Source organism: Pipistrellus kuhlii, unplaced genomic scaffold, assembly GCF_014108245.1.
Source record: "Pipistrellus kuhlii isolate mPipKuh1 unplaced genomic scaffold, mPipKuh1.p scaffold_m20_p_3, whole genome shotgun sequence".
NCBI classification, from domain to species: Eukaryota; Metazoa; Chordata; class Mammalia; order Chiroptera; family Vespertilionidae; genus Pipistrellus; species Pipistrellus kuhlii.
In genome coordinates this window covers 41,841,236-41,865,516 of record NW_023425529.1, presented here as the reverse complement: position 1 = coordinate 41,865,516, position 24,281 = coordinate 41,841,236, and the positions used below count along the sequence as shown (strand labels likewise).

General features: G+C 43.6%; 2 protein-coding genes and 1 long non-coding RNA gene across 3 annotated transcripts; 2 read left to right on the top strand and 1 right to left on the bottom strand.

Annotated features, from left to right (window-relative positions):
• Positions 1–1,004: 1,004 nt before the first annotated feature.
• On the top strand, positions 1,005–5,289 carry TUBA1A (tubulin alpha 1a). The gene is made up of 4 exons (XM_036455602.2): positions 1,005–1,158; positions 3,241–3,463; positions 3,615–3,763; positions 4,097–5,289. Exons 1-4 carry the CDS (start codon positions 1,156–1,158, stop codon positions 5,075–5,077), a joined length of 1,356 nt encoding a protein of 451 aa, XP_036311495.1. The 5' UTR covers positions 1,005–1,155; the 3' UTR covers positions 5,078–5,289.
• LOC118728761 lies at positions 3,994–23,352 on the bottom strand. The gene is made up of 2 exons (XR_004990991.2): positions 23,290–23,352; positions 3,994–4,389 (listed from the first exon to the last, which is right to left on the bottom strand). It is a non-coding gene; the product is annotated as an uncharacterized LOC118728761 (long non-coding RNA).
• TUBA1B (tubulin alpha 1b) lies at positions 20,308–24,130 on the top strand. Its single transcript, XM_036455601.2, has 4 exons — positions 20,308–20,458; positions 22,141–22,363; positions 22,515–22,663; positions 22,997–24,130. The coding sequence occupies exons 1-4, from the start codon at positions 20,456–20,458 to the stop codon at positions 23,975–23,977; spliced, it is 1,356 nt and encodes a 451-aa protein (XP_036311494.1). The 5' UTR covers positions 20,308–20,455; the 3' UTR covers positions 23,978–24,130.
• The last annotated feature ends 151 nt before the right edge of the window (positions 24,131–24,281 follow it).

Sequence of the window (24,281 nt, the reverse complement as noted above, 5' to 3'; positions counted from 1 at the left end):
CAATTCCCACAGTTGCCTCTCAGAGGAGTTTTACTGAATTCATACAAGATCCAGAAAAAAGGAAATGCAGTTATTGAGCTAACATCACACAGCTGTCTGTGGATGGAGGCAACATTACAAAATGGTCTTCCTTTTACAATGTACAGTTCTCCTTTTTAATTTGGTGTTTCAGTTATTTTTCTCATTCCAAAAATCAGAACAATGTAGAATTTAACTGCATGCACAGGTAGTACTAGCTTCTCAACTCAATTCCTTTTCCTTGTATTTTCTCAATTCTTTATCACGAAATATGATTCATATTGCATAGACTTCTGGTAAAGGAATATTTGAAGTAAACTCTTTAGTTCATTAGATTTTAATTATTGCCATGTTAGAACCACTTGTGTGCTTCCATATTTAGTATGGTTATTCTTTCCATCTTCCATTTTTGTTTAGCTCTTTTGGGGAGGGGTGCAAAAGGTCTGAAAATAAATTATTGGAACCAGAGAAACCATTTTGAATGGCTCTATTATTGAACCTTTAAAAATCACATTTACCCAAGCTATCATTCCTGTCGTCTCTCCTACTTTATTTTAAAGCAATTAGAGATATTGAATCCTCACCGAATATGGTCGAGTTCAGCATACTCTGACGGAGGAACTGGGAGTAATTTTCCATTAAATATTTTATCACAACACAAATTCTGCGATTGTTGGGGGGGAAAAACCTTACATTGGTGGTTTTAACTGTAGTTTCGAGGTTGAAGCAACATAAAATCATCCAACCCCAGTTCTCTTTCTTCCTTTTTGCACTCCCCTTCCCAGCCCCACCCCACAATGGATGCTCGACTGTTTTTTCTCGGTCTCTTTGTCTGAAAGGATGCAAACAGTCTATGGATGCTAGGGAAAAGGGGGTGGGGGAGAAATTACCTCATCCCATGTCGTTTGCACCAATCACAACTCTCCTGTCGTGGCTTCTCCGGGCAGATTGAGGGGTCTGGACCAACAGGAAAAGGCCCCAGCCCATCCCCATGGTGACTGAGTTGTATATAGGGAGCTGCATCCGCCCATGTGCCGCAGGTTCTCTTACATCGACCGCCTAAGAGTCGCGCTGTAAGAAGCAACAACCTCTCCTCCTCCTCTCCGCCATCCGCTCGGCAGCCTCCAAGCAGCAACCATGGTAAGAATTTGTTTTCCCTGGCTCTTTGTGGCCTTTGGGTGGAGTCAGTCTTCCAGGGTCTGTTGGAAAATCTGAAGCCCTATTCCCTTTACAACTTCTTTGGTAAGGGCAGCCTTGCGCTTTGTTGGCAAGGTTAACCTTGGTCTACCCCAAATCCCGGAGCGGCGCCGCCGCAGTGCGGGTGCACCAGCCCGGCGAGAACTGCGCCCAGGGCGCCGCGGAGCCGCGGGGAAAGAACAAAGGCGACTGACTGGAAGGGCTTTTTGTCATCCGAGCCTTTCCCAGCCACAAGCAGCCCGTCTGTTGGCGATGAAAAGGTCGGGCAGGGAAAGACGATCGTGGCGTCTCCTGCTTGGCCCCCCACCCCACAAGGAACACTGTATTCGTGTGGCTCCGGGAGGCTCTTTTCTTCCTCGCGCGTTTCCCGAGGGACGGAGAGGAGTCGCCCCAAAAGACCAGGGGTCGGTGGGTGTATTCGGGAGGAGTTGGGGGCAGAGAAGGACTGGAACCGAGCGGAGCCTTGGGTTAGTAAAAAAGAAGTTCCCTCGCTGGCTAGTCGGCATTTTAGAAAGATACCCGTATATTAATGGGGGAAAGTGGTTGGTTTCTGTTGGTGCCGGCGTCAGGGCGGCGCAGGGGCGTTGTTTGTTTCTGGCTTCTCTGGCCTCCGAGCCACTGGGCGGGGTTCACTCTTGCTAAAGCTCTTCTGTCAAGAGAAGACTTAGTAAAAGTCTTTCATCATTGCCGAATTGTAGGCGTTAAAAGGTTCTTCATTCACTGCTAAACTTTAGATGAAATAGTTTTATTTGAGGAGCAAATTCACAATTTACTTGACAAGCCCCTTAAAGTCTGGCCCTCGGCTACCCCACCCTGACTGAGAGAGAAAGAGAGAGAGAGGGAGAGAGACGTGGGGGGCTTAGCTGCCTGTTCAGTGAAAAAGACCACTGTGTGAGCCAGAGGACCCCAATGTTCAGGACCCTGGGAAACGCCCTTCCCTGCCCCTCCCCCCAATATGTCAGTGAAGAGACAATGGATAGACAATAGAAGTTGCAGTCATAAAGATCATAGAGCAGAAAATATCTATTGAATGTGATTAATATGAACATCCTATGTTGGGTAGAAAAATCTCAGTGAAAATAGGTACTATTTTGGTTTTTAAATATATATTTTATTATTCTTTCACTGGGTTCTTTGGTAGCTTCTCATGTGATATTTGTTTCTAATTTAGGAACTGTTGTTTTAAAGATACTCATAAAAAGATAAAAAATAAAGATACGGTACTCATAATTTTTCAGTTTTTTTTTTTTACAGTGGAGAAAATTCTGGAGATACTTTAAAAAAAATGAAATTGCTGCAGACAAAGAAGAATTATACTCTGTGTCCAGCTGTCTTTTGTTCGAATGCATCTTCATTAATTCATTTCAATTTAGGCATATGGTCCTAGCCTGGCTCAGAGGAGGAAAACTGGCAGAATGGCACAATGAGATCATGTAGGCAGTTTCTGGAAATAGAGCTTGCTCTGTTAAATAATGTAGCAGACAGTACAAGCTAGCACCAGGCACCACAAATTCAGCAATGCAGGAGTCAGCCCTTGTTGAGCTTCCAACCCCCTGGTACAGATGGATTCTGCAGATAGGCTGCAGAAGGGTGTGGCTTCCAGCCTCAGCTGCAGTGCAGATGTCCATGTTGAATTACTAAATCATATTGAGAAGAAACTCCTATCTTTATTTAAAGGGGAAGGCAGTAGCAATATTGATTCCAATTAATGATTTAGTTTAACTTCATTTTATAAAATCTGTGCTTTGAGTATTTTTTAAATATGGACAATCTATTTAAGCATGCCTGTGGGAACAATGGACTTGCACCACGTGCTAAAGAGTGCAACATTATTATTCAGGCCACACCCATATGCAGTATTGTAGCAGGTGCTTTGTTTAAATCATTTTTATCATGTTAGGGATATGACCTCTGATAAATTTGAAGACAACCTGTATGCTACTGGAAATATTATTTTAAATTTACTGAAAATTCAAAATGCTACCACAACCTAATATTACAAATTTTCTTTTTTGTTTTTAACAGCGTGAGTGCATCTCCATCCATGTTGGCCAGGCCGGTGTCCAGATCGGCAATGCCTGCTGGGAGCTCTACTGCCTGGAACACGGCATCCAGCCCGATGGCCAGATGCCAAGTGACAAGACCATTGGCGGGGGAGATGACTCCTTCAACACCTTCTTCAGTGAGACAGGCGCTGGCAAGCATGTGCCCAGGGCAGTGTTTGTAGACCTGGAACCCACAGTCATTGGTGAGTTGACCTCAGTAACCCAAGTAAGACACACATACGACCTGGGGTCTGGGACACAAGGTGTGTCCAGGGGGCTCCGTTGAGGCCTTGGGGTTGAGCAGGCTTGTGCAGGTGGTTAGTGACGGGTGGCTGCTTTGGTTCCCTTTTGCAGATGAAGTTCGCACTGGTACCTACCGCCAGCTCTTCCACCCTGAGCAGCTGATCACAGGCAAGGAAGATGCTGCCAATAACTATGCCCGTGGACACTACACCATTGGCAAGGAGATCATTGACCTTGTCCTGGACCGAATTCGGAAACTGGTATGTTTCTTTTCAAGATTAAAGAAATTAATAAGCCTAAGGTAGACATTTAAAGTATGCTCTTCTTTTTTTTTAAACACAGAATTGAAATGTAATAGAGTGGGAGATGAATTATTTCTTTATTGTTTGTTAAAACATTAATTGTTTGAAATCATTTCATAAATTTTAATGGAGAAATATTTTAAATTAATAAATGCTGAGTTATTCCAGAAAGGCCTACATTTTTAAAAAAGTGTTTCCTGTCCAAATAAGATTTAGATCATTGGAATGTATGAAAAGTGAAAATACATCACAAAAAGCAATAACTATGTTTCCTCTGTTCTTTCCTGACAGGCTGACCAGTGCACAGGCCTTCAGGGCTTCTTGGTTTTCCACAGCTTTGGTGGGGGCACTGGTTCTGGGTTCACCTCCCTGCTGATGGAACGGCTCTCTGTCGATTATGGCAAGAAGTCCAAGCTGGAATTCTCCATTTACCCAGCCCCCCAGGTCTCCACAGCTGTAGTTGAGCCCTACAACTCCATCCTCACCACCCACACCACCCTGGAGCACTCTGATTGTGCCTTCATGGTTGACAATGAGGCCATCTATGACATCTGTCGTAGAAACCTCGATATTGAGCGCCCAACCTACACTAACTTGAATAGGCTGATAGGTCAAATTGTGTCCTCCATCACTGCATCCCTTAGGTTTGATGGGGCCCTGAATGTTGATCTGACTGAATTCCAGACCAACCTGGTACCCTATCCCCGCATCCACTTCCCACTGGCCACATATGCCCCTGTCATCTCTGCTGAGAAAGCCTACCATGAACAGCTTTCTGTAGCAGAAATCACCAATGCATGCTTTGAGCCAGCCAACCAGATGGTGAAATGTGACCCTCGCCATGGTAAATACATGGCTTGCTGCCTTTTGTACCGTGGTGATGTGGTCCCCAAAGATGTCAATGCTGCCATTGCCACTATCAAGACCAAGCGTACCATCCAGTTTGTGGACTGGTGCCCCACAGGCTTCAAAGTTGGCATTAATTACCAGCCCCCCACTGTGGTCCCTGGTGGAGACCTGGCCAAAGTGCAGCGAGCTGTGTGCATGCTGAGCAACACCACAGCTATTGCTGAGGCCTGGGCCCGCCTGGACCACAAGTTTGACCTGATGTATGCCAAGCGTGCCTTTGTCCACTGGTATGTGGGTGAGGGCATGGAGGAAGGAGAGTTTTCTGAAGCCCGTGAGGACATGGCTGCCCTGGAGAAGGATTATGAGGAAGTTGGTGTGGATTCTGTTGAAGGAGAGGGTGAGGAAGAAGGAGAGGAATACTAAATTTAAAATGTCACAATGGTGCTGCTTTTACAGGGAAACTTATTCTGTTTTGAACATTGAAAAGTTCTGGTCTGATCAGTTCATTTGTATGTAGAGCAGTGTACACTCTCATATACAATTACTGGCTTATGCATTAAAACAATGCTTTGTTACAGATCCAAATTGTCAATTTCTCTGATGGGTTTGAATAAAGTATTCCCTGTCTTAAATGAGTTCAGACTTGTGCTTTCTATTTGGGTGTCTGAAAATATTTACGTACTTATTTAGTACATTGAGCAGAAAGGGCAAATGTTGACTGATATATACATATATTACAAAGTGACTATTTCAAATTATCTTCATATATTATAAAACATAAATTATAAAATATATCAAATATTATAATTAAATAATATCCATGCTATTCTTAAATTTTTACTCCATTCTGTTACTTAAAATGCTAATACTTTTTATAATTGACATTTGCTAATACACAGCCAATGTCTAATTGGCTGCTGAGTCTCACACAACTAACAAAATGGTGGGTGTCCAAATGCATCATCAGGTCTTACAAGCTTATTTTCATACCCCCTACTTGGCATGTGTCTAGTGCTATCATGCTTCCTCTGGGTTTGTGAAAGAAGTCTGTTTTCCAAGCAGTTTTCCCATATGCTCTACCTAGTTCTTTTTTCCAAACTTATTTTCAGCTGAATGTGACAATGGAAGATCTTCATAAATTTACTCACTATGGGCTCTCCCTCCCAGGAGCATGCCCTTGCCTTTCCCTTTCCGCTCCTTCCCACACCTCTCCCCCATGTTACCAGGAGGTTCCTCGCTCCCAAACTCCAAGGTCTCTTTACCTCTATAACTTGTTTCCTAAGCCCATTTATTCTAGAAATTACTTTTTCTATCTCTAATTTACCCAATGTTCTCTTACCAAAAAAAATAATAATAATTATTCACTCTAATGTGTTAATTATTTATCTGAATTTTAGCTCTCCAAAGATATTCTTACTTTAATATGGGTCAATCACTTCAAAGAATAAACTCATAGTACCACTGTAGGCATCAGCACCAACATGGTAAGAGAGACAGTTTTGGACAAATGGTTTCTTCTACAACAGAGTTCGCCTGCTAGTCCAACTGACCAAAAGGCTAAGGATCCAGGATAACAAAGTGCCTTGTGCTATCCTGTTACCTCGTTCTAGTAAAATACCCAGCGGTGATAAAATTCTATTTTGTTTTGTTTTGATGGTTTTAGTATCAATAGCCTATTTCCTTTGAAACTGCCAACTAAGGGGTGTAATGCTATTGTAGCTACTGAAATCTAAGTTTAATGTAAGTTAATGGAAATACAGTCATGTGCCACATAACATTTCAGTGACAAACTCATATAAGATGTCCCATACATAATGAAGCTGAAAAATTCCTGTCACCCAGTAATGTAGCCATTGTAACATTCTAGCATACCACATTACTCATGTTTGTAGTGATGCTGGTGTAAACTTACTGTGCTGCCAATTGTTTATCGGGTCTAGTAATAATTAATGTCGTTTTTAAACATTCATTTAAAATCTTGCTTGGCGTTGACTTGTATTGACATAACCTTCAAACACGTGGTATCTACAGAACGTGTGAAGTGCAATTAACAAGTTTTGCTTGAAAAAGTTTGTGTTTGGTTTGGTTTTTGTTGCAAAACTAGGGCTAAGAAGATGGCAGATGAAGAGCATATTCGGCACTGCATGCTTTACGAGTTCCAATTAGGAAGAAAAGCAAGTGAGGCTGCAAAAAACATCTGTAGTGCTCTTGGTCAAGATGCAGTTAGTGCCAGAAAATGCCAGCGTTGGTTTGAAAAATTCCGCGAGGGAAATTTTTCGTTAGATGACAAGAGTGGTCGAGGCCATGTGTCCAATTTTGATCTAGAAGCTCTTCAAGCTCTTTTGGTGCAAAATCCTCAAATTACCCAACAAGAGCTTGCGACAACTTTAAATTGTTCACAAAAAACAATTTCCAATCAATTGCGTGCACTTGGCAAAGTCCAAAGTTTGGAAAATGGGTTCCTCATGAGTTGACCGACAACAACCGTAATCAAAGAGTCACAATTTGCAGTTCGCTCCTCTCTCGTCAAAACCGTTTGCCGTTTTTAGAGCAAATTGTTACCGGAGATGAAAAATGGGTGCTGTATGTCAGTGTTTTTCAACCTTTTTTGGGCAAAGGCACACTTGTTTCATGAAAAAAATCACGAGGCACACCACCATTAGAAAATGTTAAAAAATTTAACTCTGTGCCTATAATATAGGCCCTATATTGACTATATATAAAGTAATTCTCTTGAATAGGAATCAAACACAAAGAAAGTATTTTATAATTACTTTATTATGAAATATTAAGTAAACAAAATAGTGAAAAATTATAAAATTCTTGTCTTGTCTGCACCTACGGCACACCAGGCAACATCTCGCGGCACACTAGTGTGCCGTGGAACAGCGGTTGAAAAACGCTGCTGTATGTTACTTTGAAAAGGCGGCCTCAATGGTTGGACAAAAATGAGGCTCCGCAGCCCACGCCAAAACCTGACTTGCATGCGAAAAAAGTGATGTTGTGTGTTTGGTGGAATTTTAAAGGAATTCTTCATTATGAACTTTTACCATCTACCCAAACCATTACAAGTGCAGTGTATAGTGCCCAGTTGGAAAGGTTAGCCCAAGCTTTAAGAGAAAAAGAACCCGCGCTGATTAATCGGAAGGGCGTAATTCTTCACCACGATAACGCACGACCGCATACTGCAAGAATCACTGCTGAAAAACTGCGCCAGTTGGAATGGGAAGTTCTCCCTCAACCTGCATATTCTCCTGATATTGCCCCTTCCGATTACCATTTGTTTCGTTCTTTGCAAAACTTTCTTCTTGGAAAAAAATTTAATAATGAAGAATGCCTCAAAAATGCATTGACCGAATTTTTTGCATCAAAATCACAAGAATTTTACAACAGAGGGATTAAAATGCTTCCTGAGCGTTGGGCACAAGTAGTAGAAAACAACGGCAACTATATTGTTGATTAAATTTTGTTGTATTGTTTAAATAAATTTGATTTTAAAAAGTATTAGAAAACGACATTATTACTAGACCTAATAAAAGTATAGCACACACAATTGTGTATAGTCCATAATACAATACTTGATAATAGACAACCATCCTACTAATTTATGTATTTACTGTACTTTTCTCATCCTAACTCATTAGTGATTACTCAGTAATTTTAAAAACTAGATTAGCAGAATGACTTTCAGCACATCAGAATCAAGCTCTGCTTTTCCAGACCATTGTGCTCCTTTTTTTCCAGAGATAGCTAGACAGAAATGGGTTTCTTAATATTTCCACCCTGTTGCTGTATCTCTCCTCCAAGTGACTGGAAAGAAACACTGATGTGTGAAAGAAACATCGATGGGTTACCTTCCTGTACATGCCCCAGCTAGGGATTGAACTATAGTCTAGGTACGTGCCCTGACAGGGAATCTAACTTGAAACCTTTTTAGGTTATGGGATGACATTCCAACCATCTGAGCCACCCAGCCAGGGCTGCTCAGCAGTTTTTCTAGAAGCCAATGCAAATATATCTGATGAACAAAAAATAAAAGTCCTCATTCAGATTTTTTTTAAATGTGGAAAGTAGATCAAGTGTAAGCTTTTCAAAAAATCCTATATAATAAAGAGTTAGTATGCAAATTGATCCTCACGCTCTCACAAAATGGCTGCCTACAACCAGGCTGGTAGGGGGTTAGTGAGGGATGACCAAAGGACTGAAAAAGCAGGCTGTGTGGGGTAACCAGGCCAGCAGGGGGGTTAGTGAGGGACGACCAAATGATTGACCAGCAGGCTGCATGGGACAACCAGGCCAGCAGGGGGAGCAATAAGAGGCCACCAGGCTGGCAGGAGGGGGAGTGCAGTTGGGGGCAATCAGGCTGTCAGGGGGACAGTGAGGGACAATTAGGTTGGTGGAGGGGTGGGGGCAGTCAGGGACAACCAGTCCAGCAGAGGGGTGCAGTTGGGGGCAGGCAGGTTGGTAGGGGGGCATTAAGGGACAACCTGGGAAGGGGGAGGGGGTCAATTAGGAGTGACCAGACCAGCAGGGGGGAGGGCAATTAGGGGCCATCAGGCAGGCAGGCAGAGGTGGTTAGGGGTAATCAGGCTGGCAGGGGGGCAGTTAGGGATGATCAGGCAGGCAGGCAGGTAAGCAGTTAGGAGCCAGTGGTCCCAGATTGTGAGAGGGATGTCCATAGGATTGGGCCTAAACCGGCAGTCGGACATCCCTCGGAGAGGTCCGAATTGGAGAGGGTACAGGCAGGGCTGAGGGGGACACCCCCCCCCCCCAGGCACAAATTTTGTGCACCAGGCCTCTAGTTTTACTATAAAAAACATGTAACTGTATTATAAAATTACTAGAGGCCCAATGAACGAAATTTGTGCAAGGGGCTTGGCCCTCACAGCCTGGGCAGCTGCCTCGGCTCTTACAGCCCCAGCTTCATCCAGTCTAATTCGCATATCACACTTTTATTATTATAGACTTAGAGGCCCGGTGCATGAAAATTCATGCACTGGAGGGAAGGTTCCCTCAGCCCGGCTTGTCCCCTTTCACAGTCTGGGAGGCAATGTGGCAATTAGGGGAAGGTGATGCCCCATCACACCTCTGCTGCTGCCACTGCCGGCAGCTCAAGCATCGGCCAGTCCTGGTTACCTGAGCCTTGGACGCCCCTGGGCAGCTGGGGGGCTGAGGGGTCTGGGGGACTCAGGAGGCAGGCACATGGCAGGGGCAAGCCCGACCTTGCTGCACACCTGCCAGCTTGGCGGGGTTGAGGGGACTGGGTACCACCATCTTGTGGTTGTGGGTGCTGTCATCTTTCAGGGCGTGGAAGTCAATTATCATATTCTCTCCTTATTGGCTCTGGATGCTGCCATCTTTGCAATGGCATGAGGGTCAATTCTCATATTCCCTCTTTATTAGATAGAATAATAAATAATTAAATCAAGTTGGAAAAAAATCTCTAAAAATTAAGCCATATGAAACAAATGAATTTAAATGAATATCAAACTAGCAACTAAGTCAGAGAAAGATAATTGTCACATGATGTCACTAATATGTGGAATCTAATTAACAAATAAACTGATGAACTGAGTGGATCCAGAGATATGAAAACATGGAACAGAAGGAAGGCGGGGGAAGGTGGGTGGGAAGTAATCAACCAAAGAACAAAATGCATATATGCATAACCCATGGACCATGGACGCAGACTGTGGGATGGTGGGGGCTTGGAGTAGGGGGCAGGGGTGGCTGGAGGGGATCGATGGGGGGAGGGAGTATATGTAATATTTTCAACAATAAAGGTTTGGGTTTTTTTTAAGTTAGTGACTTGCCCTAGCCAGTTTGGCTCAATGGATAGAGCATTGGCCTGCAAACTGAGTCCTGTCAAGGGCATATGCCTGGGTTGTGGGCTCAATTTCCACTAGGAGGATGTGAGGGCGATCTGGCTGCGACATGTCACCCCATTGATCGCCAGGGTTGATTCAGCTGATCTGGCTGGCTAGGCAGGTGTCCCCCTCCTCCCTCACTGATCCATGTGTGTCCCTCCTGAAGCTGCGCGCTCGGTCGAAGAGGACGACATGCATGAGGCAGCTAATCAATGATTCTCTCTCATCATTGATGTTTCTATCTCTCTTCCTCTTCCTTACTCTCTGTAAAAAAATCAATAAAATATATTTAAAAATAAAAGTTAATGACTTAACTACAGAGTGGGGAATTATTTCACATAACTTTAAAACAGTGATTTGATTGTTTATTCCTGTTACCAGAAAGGGGACCTGGTTGGTAACTAGGACAGGCTGGTAGTGTGTGGGTTTTTAACTTCATGCAGGAAAGATTTCACAACATGAGTCCAGGTGATTTTTTTAGAGTATGTTTATTAAAGCTGGGGTCAGTGAAGCAATGAAGGGCCTAGGATAACGGGAGAGGAACTAGGTGGGAAATGAGTTTAGGCTTAGTGCTTTGGCTCACTAAAAAGTCAGAGGAAAGGGAGCCTTTCATTTCAGTCAGTGTATGTTTAATTTCTAGTTGGTCCTTCTTCATATCCTCAAGGGTATTGCTAAATTTATCAACCTTTTCTAGAAAATTCTTGAAAAACCTTATAACCGTGGTTTTGAACTCTATATCCAGTCATTTGTTTTCCTCCATTTCTTTTATTTGTGACCTGTTTCTTTGCCTCTGCATTTTGGCTGCTTCCCTGAGTTGATAGAATGGCATTGTGTGCTAGGTGTCCTATAGGGACCCAGTGGCTCAGCCTCCCGAGTTACCTGGTACACCCTTTGGTACATCCCTTTGTGGGCTGTGCGCACAATCTTATTGTAGTTAAGCCTTGATTGCTGTTGGTATCACTGGGAAGAATTGATCTCCAGACCAGCTGTGTCTACAATGGGAGAACTTCTGTGCTGGAGAAACCCTTATGGGGCAGGACTTGCTTCAGTGGGGTTTTAGTGCTCAATGAGTCTTCCCCTTGAGTATGTCACTTATGAATGTGAAGAATTGTAATCTGGTATGGTCTCACACTGACCAGTGTACACTGGCTCTTGGATCTTCAAGGAGGTGCAAAGTCAGCCAATGCCTGAGGCCACCCAGCAGGAGCTACAGAGAGATCTGCAGATTCCTTCTCTTTGTTTGGGGTTTGGAAGTGCCCAGATGAGGCCCAGCTGTGAAGCAATGCAGGCTGCTGCTGCCAGGTCTTAGGCTTTCTTTTAGAAGCTTTGTAGCTCTCTGACCCAGCTGCAGTTTGTTAGGTTTTAGGTTGCAAAAGGACAGGCCATTCATATGCAAAAGCCTCTGCTCACAGCTTGGGTAGGGTTGTTAATTGGGTGGGGTAGGGTCTCAGGGAATCACCAGGACAAAGCAAAAAGCAATGGCTGCCAGTCAGCCCTGCCCCAGAGAGGTCACCGGGTCTCTGTGTCCCGCATCTCCGTGCAGGAACAATGATCGCTGTGAGCACCTCTGAGAGAAAGCTGCCCTCATGTTCCGGCCAATGCCAGACAGTCCAGTTTCTCCCCATATAAATCTGGGTCCCCAGAGTCTTGCCTGGATCTGGAGTTCAGCGCATTCGGGAGTTTGTATCTCCCTCCCGATTGAAAAAAAAATGCACCCAGTTGTCAGCCCATTTCACATGTGCCTCCGAACTCTGTACCTTCACACCTCCTACCAGCCTCAATGTGCTTTTCTCTTTCCTTCTAGTTGTATAATTTCCTCTCGGCCAGCCTTCCCATGGTTCTGGATGATATCTGTTTTGTTTTTTAGTTGTAGTTTTGATGTGGTTGTGAGAGGCAGCAAGTACAGGTGTTTACCTATGTTGCCATCTTGGGTGTTCCACAAGATGCATTTTAAATACATTTCTTCATGCTACTAGTAAAGTTTGTTGAGACAAGTCATTTTATTTTTCAAATATGCTTTTATTGATTTTAGAGAGAGAAATTGAGAAGGGCAGATAGATAGAAACATTTATGAAAGAGAAACATTGATTGCTGTTTCCTGTGCGCCCCCAACAGGGGATCGAGCCCACAACCAGGGCATGTGCCCTGACCAGGAATCAAACCAATGACCTCTTGGTTCATCAGTCGATGCTCAACCACTAAACCACACCAGCCAGGCAGCAAGATGCATTTTATTGTATATTTTTATTTTTTAAATATATTGTATTTTTATTGATTTCAGAGAGGGAAAGATAGAAACATCAATGATGAAAAAATCATTGATAGGCTGTCTCCCTTCCACACCCCTAACTGGGGATCAAGCCTGCAACCCAGGCATGTGCCCTTGACCAGAATCAAACCCAGGACCCTTCAGTCCACAGGAACTGGCCAGGGCAAGATGCATTTTATTTATTTTTTAAAATATATATCTTATTGATTTTTTACAGAAAGAAAGAGAGAGGGATAGAGAGCTAGAAACATCGATGAGAGAGAAACATCGACCAGCTGCCTCCTGCACACCCCCTACCAGGGATGTGCCTGCAACCAATGTGCATGCCCTTGACCGGAATCCAACCCAGGACCTTACAGTCTGCAGACTGATGCTCTATCCAATGAGCCAAACCGGTTTCAGTGCAAGATGCATTTTAATACAACTTTATTGGAAATGCACTAAAGTACACCTAAACAAATGAAATTATTATATTTAGTCTCATAAAAATTCAGTTCTCAAATTGATCTGTAGATTCAATGCAATTCCTACCAAAAATCACAAAAAGACTGCATATGTGTGTGTGTGTGTGTGTGTGTGTGTGTGTGCGCGCACATGCCAGCAAAGCATGTACTTGACAAGAGAATATATCATAAATAACACCATACCAGAGGATTTAATGAAATATATAGAATAGACTAAGTCCCTATGGACCACTTTATGTAATGCAAGAAATAGTGTCATCATGGGACAAAGTGCTTGGGGTGTTACTCTCTTAGAGCAAGCCTCCTCATCCTTCTAATGCTTGGGTAGATATCATTTACATAGGCACTTCATTGGGGACTGTGTCTGCCACCACTCACCTCTAGTTCCCTGACCCAGCCTGGGGTCGAAGGCCCCAGCGGGGTCAGGAGAGGAGGCGACTGTCACCGAGCCAGGAGCAGAAGAAATGGACGCCAGATGCAGATGCTGCTAGCCAGCCACAGGAGGTTGGCTTTGGGAGCACACTGATCACCAGGGTGCAGCTCATGCATTGAGCATCTGCTCCCTGGTGGTCACTATACATCATAGTGACTGGTTGACCAGTCATTCTAATCATTCAGTTGTAACGGTTGCTTAGGCTTTTATATACTAGTATATATAGATAACATCTGTTTTGAAATGCAATTCACATATTATACAATTCACCCATTTAAAGTGTACATATCAATGGTGTTTAATATATTCACAGAGTAGCCGAAATCAGTTTGGCTCAGTGGATAGAGCGTTGGCCTGTGGAGTGGAAAGTCCCAGGTTCAATTCTGGTCAAGGGCATATACCTTGGTTGCGGGCACATCCCGGGTAGGAGGTGTGCAAGAGGCAGCTGATCGATGATTCTCTCTCATTGATGTTTCTAACTCTCTATCCCTCTCTCTTCCTCTCTGTAAAAAATCAATAAAGTATATTTAATATTATATATATTCACAGAGTTGTGCAACCATCAGCACAATCAATTTTAGAATATCTCATCACCCACAAAAGAAACTCAGTCACTTAGGCAACCACTAACCCTATGCAACCCCTAATCTATTTTCTGTCTCAATGGATTTGCCTATTCTGGACATTTCTTATGGAATCATACAATATGCAGCTTCTTTTGAGAGTATTACAGATGTCCCCTTTCCCCCTCCCCCCACTGCCTCCTCCACTCGGTTCACACTCAGCCCCAGGCCTTCACGACACTATTGCCTGTTTCCATAGGTAATGCATATCTATACTAATAATACCCTAGGTGGCATCATGCCCTCACATCATCACATGATGGCCACATACATAGGACTTCATTACATTTAAAAAAGAAAATCTTAGATAATTTTCCCATTTAAAAAATTTATACAGAACTAAACATTTATTATCTCCCATCAAATAAAATACTAGAGGTCCAGTGCATGAAATCGCATATGGTAGCCCACTGCGCTTGCTGCCCCACTCACCTGCCTATAGCTCGCTGCCCCGCCCACCCACCGCCTTCCTTGCTGCAATTGGAGCCTGTGGACCATGGGGGAGGGACCAAGAGGTGGTCAATGCACCTCATGGCGACTGGTCGAGCTATCATTCTGGTTGTGAAGCTTATGGCCTCTGGCCTTTTATTATATAGCACATTGTCTTAAAATTTTATTAATGGAAATTTAACTCAAATGAGTACTTCAAAATTTCTAGCCTCTCATCCATTTTTAATAGCTTGTCCTCCCTTCAAAAACACTAGAGGTAAAATCATTCTTTACAAACAACCCAACATAACTGCTATTTTTTCTGAATTGCTAACGTTAGTTGATATTTTTACTGTTTGTGTTTTTTTAATTCCCTTTTTTTCTTTATCAGGCAGAAATGAGTATCATTTGATAGTAGACATGAGAATTATTATTATTTGTTTTTACTTTACGCACTAAGGCAATGTATTAATACTTTTTTTTTTTTTTGAGAATTAGTTCTTGAACCTGGATTGTGCTAATGATGAATCACTTTATAATACTTTCTGTGGAGCCAAAGTGTTTATATTATAGGCAACAAAAGTGGCCCAAGGGCAAATGAATTAATTTAGAAGGAAAACAACAACTATAAAGTGAATCTAAACTATAAAAATCTAAAAAGCAACTTGTTATTTGACCTTTAAGTTTATCATTGGGAAGGCTTTCTGTAGAGCCATTCTCCTTACTGATAGAAATTAAAGAATGGAGACCAAGAGAGTAATTTGAGATGTCAAAGGGAACCAAGTCCTTACATTATGCAAAATCTTCTCATACAAAAGGAAACAATAAAGTGCATCAGTGATACTATATCCATTTAATATATTTTCAATACCAAATATATAACACCCCTATGCTAGGCATTTGAGGATACACATTTATACATTCATTTCATATTTGACACATATTTATTCACCACCTACTATGACTAAAGCAGTGAACAAAAGAGACAAGATCCTCCCCTCTTAGAACTTAAATTCTAGTGGGGAGACAGGAAATAAGCAAGTAAATAATAAATGTGATAAGATGGGGGGGGAAAGGTTAAAGGGGAAAGAGAAGGGATGGAGGATGCTATTTTAGAAAGAAAGGTCAAAGACTCTTTGAGGTAATAATATTGAAAGAGAAACTAAGGAAATGCGGAAGTGGATATCTAGGGAAAGAAGAGCAAGAGGGCCTTGAGACAAAGTAGCAAGATCGCTCTGTTAGAAGTAAGGTAAGAAGGTCAGTGCCCCTGAAGTGGAATGAGTAAGGGGGTAAAGTGATATAAGATGAAACTAGGAACCAGACCATTAGAACCTTTTAGAACATTGTAAAAATTTAGATATTATTCTAAGAATGAAAAGAAGCCTCCAGAGTAGGCAGGATTACAGTTGTATTTTTAAAGATTCATTAAAGAGAAGAAGAAGAAGAAGAAGAAGAAGAAGAAGAAGAAGAAGAAGAAGAAGAAGACGACGACGACGACGACTGCAATAATAGAAAAAGAGAGAGCAGTAAGTAGACTATTTTTGTGCCTGGGAGAGAGATGACAGATAATTCAGGATATATTTCATAGGTAGAGCTGACAGGATTTGCTGATGCATTACAAGATAAACATTTTTTAAAAAGAGGAATCAAGTCCTAGCCAGTTTGGCTCAGTGGATAGAGCATCAGCATGAGGACTGAAGGGTTCTGGGTTCGATTCTGGTCGAGGGCATTAGCTCTGTTGCAGGCTCCTCCCTGGTCTGGGCCCTGGTCTTAGTCGTTTGTGCAGGAGACAACCAATCAATGTGTTTCTCTCACATCGATATCTCTGTCTTTGCCTCTCTCTAAAAATAAATGGAAAAATATCCTTGGGTGAGGATTTAAAAAAAAAAGGAGTCAGGTGTGAATCAGTGATTGAGCATCAGCCTATGAATTAGGAGGTCAAGGTTCGATTCCCAGTCAGGACACATGCCTGGGTTGCAGGCTCTCAATTCCCAATAGGGGGGCATGCAAGGGGCAGCTGATCAATGATTCTCTTTCATCATTAATGTTTCTATTTCTCTCCCTCTCCCTTCCTCTCTGAAATAAATAAAAGATACTTTTTTTTTTAATTTTTTTAAGAGGAGTAAAAAATAACTCAGAGGTCTTTGGCCTAAGCAACTGGATGAATGGAGGTAACATTTACTGAAATGGAGAACACTAGATGAGGAAAGGAGCGGTTGTGTGCATGTGAGTGTGGAGAGGGGGTAGAATTCAAGAATCCTGTTTTAGACATGATATACTAGTATGTTAAATAGGTGGCTAGATATATGCTTCAGGGAAAAGAGGAAAAGTCTGGGTGGGAGACATAAATTTGGTAGTCACCAGGATATAGATAATATCAATAATTAAGGCAATGACACTAGATAGACACAAATGAATTTTAATAATTAAAAATAGTTAATTTTAAATTTGATCTGTTTTGGATGTTGCTATAGTGACATGCAGTTATATATTTTGTTTTTAAGGGGTGCGGGGGGCAAAAGAAACACCAGTGTTAGCTTAATCTCAATGTCTGGTGTTTGTCATGGTGAAATTATAACTATTACAGTGTAGGAGAACAATGAATATGTTCTCTGAATGAGCCTTTGTGCTTTTTGTCATGTTATGCAGTGAACTATTTTTAAGGTCTAATCAGTGATTATTTTTTCCAACTCTAAGAATTATTTCTCTAAGAATTATTTCACACACAGACCGTTCTTAGCAGTTTTCCTCAGTGATGGAATATCATGAATGTGAGTCAGTATGTACCTGTCGTACATTGAGCAAATAAACTTACAGATCTGAAAAAAAAAAAAAAAAAGTTAATTTTAAACATATTACATTTTATTTTTACTTTTTTCAGAGAGAATGGAAGGGAGGAGAGAGACACATCAATTAGTTGCCTCCTGCACGCACCCCAACCAGGGCCAGGGGTAGAGCCTGCAACCGAAGTGCATGCCCTTGGAGTCATACCATTATTAACTGACAAAGTTAGAACTGAATCTAGTACTATTTGAAATCAAAGCCCATTTTCTTTCTCCTATACACAACTGTGGAAAAACAGACCACAAAATAGCATATATAAATGTATTGTATAACACTACAATAAATAAAAATAAAAGGCCAAATGTTTGAAAATCATTGATGTTTGCTATTTGTTATATTATATATGTCTCTCCTGTAGAACTATTTAAATGAACAAAATATTTTGTCAACTTTTGTGTCTAAACCACAAGACGAAACTATCAACAAATGTTACAGACTCCTTAGAACAGTAGCAAATGGCCAGGATATTAAGTAGCAAAGTTGGGAGTGGCTCAAATAGCAACACATCTTCCATTACATCAAAGACTCAAAGCAAATAGTTACAGGCCCTAAAACAGTCCAACAAAAGAAAGACCTATATAATCAGTTAAGACAATGGATAATACTGTGTTTATATTCTAGCAATTTAACAACTACGATTTAGTTGTTAAATATAGACGAAGGGTACACATCCATGTATAGAACCATGTAAGTTACTATGGATAAAAAAGGAAAAAAATGTCAGCCTTTCCTATCAAGTATACTAAAGAGGTAGCAAAATTAATTAATTTAGCATTACTCAATCTTTTTCTGGCATAAAGATACCAAACTAGGTTATATTGAAAGGTTCCTTTGGCTCTCTTATTTTCTAAAACCTAAGGTATCCTCAGGAACCTAAAAGAAAGAAAAAAGGGCAAATAATTCCTTATTCACAACAGGGGAATTCACAGAAAACAAGGCTAACAAAGCTAATAGTTTTAGGAAGTCATCTGGGGAGACATATAGGCCCACCAGGAGCAAGTCCCTGCAGTGAAAGCTTTAAAATTCTGCAGAAAGCTAGGAGGAGGGAGGCTCCTCTTCAAATGACTTTCATCCAGAGCAGACAGCAGAATGGAATTCAGCTAGGTTGTTTCAAAACATTCATACTTCGGGTTAAGACAAGCTAATGACAAGCATTCCTCAGAGATATTGTAAGCTCAGTTCCAGACCACTGCAATAAAGCTAGTTGTAATATTTTTGCTGGTGGAGAGCCTTGCCTTCAATTTGTAAAAAATGCAGTTTCTGTGAAGCACAATAAAGCAAAGCACAATAAAACATATGTATTTTCCATCTCCTTTTAAGACTAAGTGGGACAAATAAATTTTCAAAAACAAGTATAAGTAAAACAACCTGAAACTAATAGGACATTGTATGTCAATAATAAGTGAGACAATGTTCAAAGATATTCCTGTCCCCTATAACCCAGTTTGGATAATGTATGAAAATTTGGGCTTTGAGTCAAAAACCTTTTAACAGGACTACGAAAAATATTTATGAGGAATAAATGAGTACTTCCTTGTTTGCATTCCAGGATCATATGAATATGAGTGGGAAGTATCTAGATATTGTTACAAACTGCACACACATGTAAATGTTTTATTTGTGTGATATGAAGGGTGAAGGCTTGACCAAATCTGAATCAGGTAAAAACTGAATGTGAACTAAGAATTTCTACTGTCTTATGTTTACCTTTTTTGTTACTAATACACTATCAATGGGAGGATATTTTGAGTAGTGTAGTAATAACAATAGGTTTCTGCTAGAACCATTTAAAAGCCACACTAGAACCCTAAATAACCTACTTATGCATTTCCAAGGTTAACAATGGTCTTGGAATATTCTCCTTAAAGGGAATGGGGGTGGAGGGCGGGCCAGTATCTACTCACTATAATCTGGGCCTCCTAACAGTAAACTATAACCAATTAATCTATTTGACACAACACAAGGCCCTTAAGATATAAAGAGTTTTACGAAACTAGCATAAAGAATCCTTACTTTCTAATATCCTTCCGTGTCTATTTCGTCTCTACCTAAGTTTGTTTTCAATTCAGCCACTCAAATGTCTTTGAATCTCCCCTAAGGCTACTCCATAAAGTTGCTGGTTGAGGTCCAAAAAGGGGGCTCTTTTAAAAACAGTTTGGATGTTAAATGCTTCGAATGACTGTTTGTGCTTCCAACGTGTGGTACCTTTAGTTTAAAGAACAAGTCATTACAGTAAACCAAATAGAGCTATTCTGTTTTCCGAACCTCGCGGACCCTGCGTTATCAGGGAAGTACAGCATCCACTGCCTTTAAAGGAGCCGAGAAAAGGAAAAGGCAAAAAACTCACTGACAAATTGTGGCCACACTGAACATAATCAGCTGAGCTACCCGGACCAGCAGTTCCTGCATCTCACAGCCTTCCTCTCTTACAGACTCGAGTCTTGGCGTGGGCCCAAATTCAGGCCAGCTTCCTCTCTCTCGCATTCCGAGGATGGTTTGCCTCAGAGCCCGGCCCTGCCCGCCCTCCGCCCAGGCCCCGGCAGCCATGCGCCGCCCACTGCGGCACCCGAGCTCGCCGCCCGCAGGCGCGGAGGCCCCCGCCCGCCGGGCCGGCGCGGGGAGGAGGGGGCTCCGGGCCAGGCGCCCGCCTCTGCGGCGGCGGAGCCGGGCACCGAGTGGGCGCGCCGGGCCGGGGGAGGGGCCGCGGCCGTGGCACCGCCCGAGCCCGCCCGCCCCTCCCCGAAACCCTACTTAAGCGACTCGGGCGCCTCCCCCGCCTCAGTGCGTTACTCACCTCGACTCTTAGCTTGTCGGGAACAGTAACCGGGACCCGGCGTCTACCCCTGCTTCCTGCGCTTGCAAACCCGCAGCCATGGTGAGTGGGCCACATGCGTCTTCCCTCGCTGGGGGACATGAGGGGAAATAAGCTGGGGATACGGAGGGCTTCCTTCTCACTAGAGAGGGCTGAGACCCGCGCCGTCCATCTGGAGGGCAAAATAAATAAATAAATAAATAAATAAATAAATAGGCAAGAGCCAGGGGTGGGGGTGCAGAGCGGCTCCGGTTTGTGGAGAAAAGCTGGGGTCCATACATGGAGGGGCCCCCGCCCCCGCCTTTTTTTCTTGGACTCTGGAAGGGGATGACGGCGCGCCGGCTCTTTCCACCGGGGTTAGGGTTCTTACTTAGCCCCTCACCGCAGGGCAGGGCGCGGCGCTCCTTGACCCTTCAGACAGTCTCTTCCCGCGCGTCCCCATCCCCCTCCGCCTCCCCCGCCCCAGCCTGGCGCGCGCGGGCTCCCCCCGCCCTCACTTCCTCTTCGGCGCGAAAAGCGGAGGCGGGAAGGGACCCGCCTCAAAGGCGCACGCGCGGCCGTTACCTTCCCGCCGCGGGGCCGCGGGAGACCGCCACTGCGGCCTGCGCGTGCGCGCTGGGGCGCTGCGGGGCTGGGTGGAGGGTCTCCTGTTACCCCAGATATATATATATTTGTGTGTGTGTGTGTTAATGAAAGCAATAAGATGGATGTAGAGGTGGGGGGAGGGGGTTTCCAGAATATGAGGGTAACCAAGATTTTAAATACAGTGTATTTTCCAGCTTCCCTCTTTATTCCAAAATTAAAGTATTGACGCTCAGAAAAAAAAAAAAAAGATGGGTGTAGAGGAAGGCTCCTTGTCCGTGTGCTGCACCATGCCAGGGTATTAGGACAATCGCCTCCCAACACCTCATAGAGGCCATCTGCCCCTCCCTGGCCTCTCAGCTACGTCAGAAATGCTTGCGGGAACAGGTGGTGGTGGTGAGGGATTTTGAAGCAACTGAAATCCGATCTTGGTCCAGATATGCGGAGCGGATAATCCCCTCCGTGCCCTGACAGATGTGGAGGTGCTGGGTGGAGCCCAACGCCTGCAGGCCCTGAGGACAGTTGGCCGCTGCTGCCCTTCTGCAGACGTGGCTGGTTGTCCATCCCTCTGCAGCTGCGCGGCCCCTCTGGGCGCGCGCACCTAAAACTGCTCATTCATCCTGTGTCGCAGAGCCGGGCCCCGGGCCAGACGTTTCCTCTTTGCTGCTCTGGCCACGTGCTTCCTGTGCTGGGAGCTGCCCGGAAATCTAGTCTAAAATGGTATTCTGAGTCTGAGTGCTGGACGAATGGCATCCACTCTATCTTGGTCCTTCAAAGGAGAAAGCTGTGACTAAGGCCCCTTCTTGGTTTACAGGAGGAAAGGAAATGCATTAGAAGCAATATAGATGAAAGCATAGAGTGGTGGTCCCCTAGAGAAAAAGTTTGACACTTTAATTTGTTTTAAAAGAGGCAGTTAGTTTCCCCGCTGATGTGACTCAGATTCCCAGTTGGGGTGCATGCCTGGGTTGCAGGCTCAATCCCTGGTAGAGGGTGTGCAGGAGGCAGGCAATCAATGATGTTCCTCTCTCAAAAAAAAATCATTGAAAATATTTTTTAAAACCCAGGCAATTAGTAAGATTAAGATTCCATACGTGTATTCTGCTTCTAAGTCAATCCTGACTAGTTTCACCCTGGTTTTTCTTTTTCTTTTCTCTCTTCCACAGCGTGAGTGCATCTCCATCCATGTTGGCCAGGCCGGTGTCCAGATCGGCAATGCCTGCTGGGAGCTCTACTGCCTGGAACACGGCATCCAGCCCGATGGCCAGATGCCAAGTGACAAGACCATTGGCGGGGGAGATGACTCCTTCAACACCTTCTTCAGTGAGACAGGCGCTGGCAAGCATGTGCCCAGGGCAGTGTTTGTAGACCTGGAACCCACAGTCATTGGTGAGTTGACCTCAGTAACCCAAGTAAGACACACATACGACCTGGGGTCTGGGACACAAGGTGTGTCCAGGGGGCTCCGTTGAGGCCTTGGGGTTGAGCAGGCTTGTGCAGGTGGTTAGTGACGGGTGGCTGCTTTGGTTCCCTTTTGCAGATGAAGTTCGCACTGGTACCTACCGCCAGCTCTTCCACCCTGAGCAGCTGATCACAGGCAAGGAAGATGCTGCCAATAACTATGCCCGTGGACACTACACCATTGGCAAGGAGATCATTGACCTTGTCCTGGACCGAATTCGGAAACTGGTATGTTTCTTTTCAAGATTAAAGAAATTAATAAGCCTAAGGTAGACATTTAAAGTATGCTCTTCTTTTTTTTTAAACACAGAATTGAAATGTAATAGAGTGGGAGATGAATTATTTCTTTATTGTTTGTTAAAACATTAATTGTTTGAAATCATTTCATAAATTTTAATGGAGAAATATTTTAAATTAATAAATGCTGAGTTATTCCAGAAAGGCCTACATTTTTAAAAAAGTGTTTCCTGTCAAAATAAGATTTAGATCATTGAAATTTATGAAAAGTGAAAATACATCACAAAAAGCAATAACTATGTTTCCTCTGTTCTTTCCTGACAGGCTGACCAGTGCACAGGCCTTCAGGGCTTCTTGGTTTTCCACAGCTTTGGTGGGGGCACTGGTTCTGGGTTCACCTCCCTGCTGATGGAACGGCTCTCTGTCGATTATGGCAAGAAGTCCAAGCTGGAATTCTCCATTTACCCAGCCCCCCAGGTCTCCACAGCTGTAGTTGAGCCCTACAACTCCATCCTCACCACCCACACCACCCTGGAGCACTCTGATTGTGCCTTCATGGTTGACAATGAGGCCATCTATGACATCTGTCGTAGAAACCTCGATATTGAGCGCCCAACCTACACTAACCTTAACCGCCTTATTAGTCAGATTGTGTCCTCCATCACTGCATCCCTCAGGTTTGATGGGGCCCTGAATGTTGATCTGACTGAATTCCAGACCAACCTGGTACCCTATCCCCGCATCCACTTCCCACTGGCCACATATGCCCCTGTCATCTCTGCTGAGAAAGCCTACCATGAACAGCTTTCTGTAGCAGAAATCACTAATGCATGCTTTGAGCCAGCCAACCAGATGGTGAAATGTGACCCTCGCCATGGTAAATACATGGCTTGCTGCCTTTTGTACCGTGGTGATGTGGTCCCCAAAGATGTCAATGCTGCCATTGCCACCATCAAGACCAAGCGCAGCATCCAGTTTGTGGACTGGTGCCCCACTGGCTTCAAAGTTGGCATTAATTACCAGCCCCCCACTGTGGTCCCTGGTGGAGACCTGGCCAAAGTGCAGCGAGCTGTGTGCATGCTGAGCAACACCACAGCTATTGCTGAGGCCTGGGCCCGCCTGGACCACAAGTTTGACCTGATGTATGCCAAGCGTGCCTTTGTCCACTGGTATGTGGGTGAGGGCATGGAGGAAGGAGAGTTTTCTGAAGCCCGTGAGGACATGGCTGCCCTGGAGAAGGATTATGAGGAAGTTGGTGTGGATTCTGTTGAGGGAGAGGGTGAGGAAGAAGGAGAGGAATACTAATTCAGCCCTGCAACATGTCTACTCAGAACTGACAGTCATTAAAGCTTTCTGGTTAAATTTTCTTTGCTTTTACCTGTAATCATGTCTGCCTTTTTTTTTTATGTATACCTGTGCGATTTTCCCTTCCTGTTTAAAAGTAAAGACGTGGAGAAAGAATGTTTGACTTCTGTTCTTTTTTTTCTAAGTTGATTTTTCTATACTTGGAGGATAGGGACAGCAATAAGGTGGGAATACTAAACTCATTTCTGTCTAGCTACCTCTGAAGAGAAATGAGCACACTGGTCTTCAAAAGCAGAGCTTGGTT

Excerpts from the sequence above, each read along its gene's own strand:
- TUBA1A (XM_036455602.2), top strand. Across the intron at positions 3,464-3,614 it reads CCTGGAACCCACAGTCATTG|ATGAAGTTCGCACTGGTACC; the intron begins GTGAGTTGACCT and ends TCCCTTTTGCAG. Across the intron at positions 3,764-4,096 it reads TGGACCGAATTCGGAAACTG|GCTGACCAGTGCACAGGCCT; the intron begins GTATGTTTCTTT and ends CTTTCCTGACAG.
- TUBA1B (XM_036455601.2), top strand. Across the intron at positions 22,364-22,514 it reads CCTGGAACCCACAGTCATTG|ATGAAGTTCGCACTGGTACC; the intron begins GTGAGTTGACCT and ends TCCCTTTTGCAG. Across the intron at positions 22,664-22,996 it reads TGGACCGAATTCGGAAACTG|GCTGACCAGTGCACAGGCCT; the intron begins GTATGTTTCTTT and ends CTTTCCTGACAG.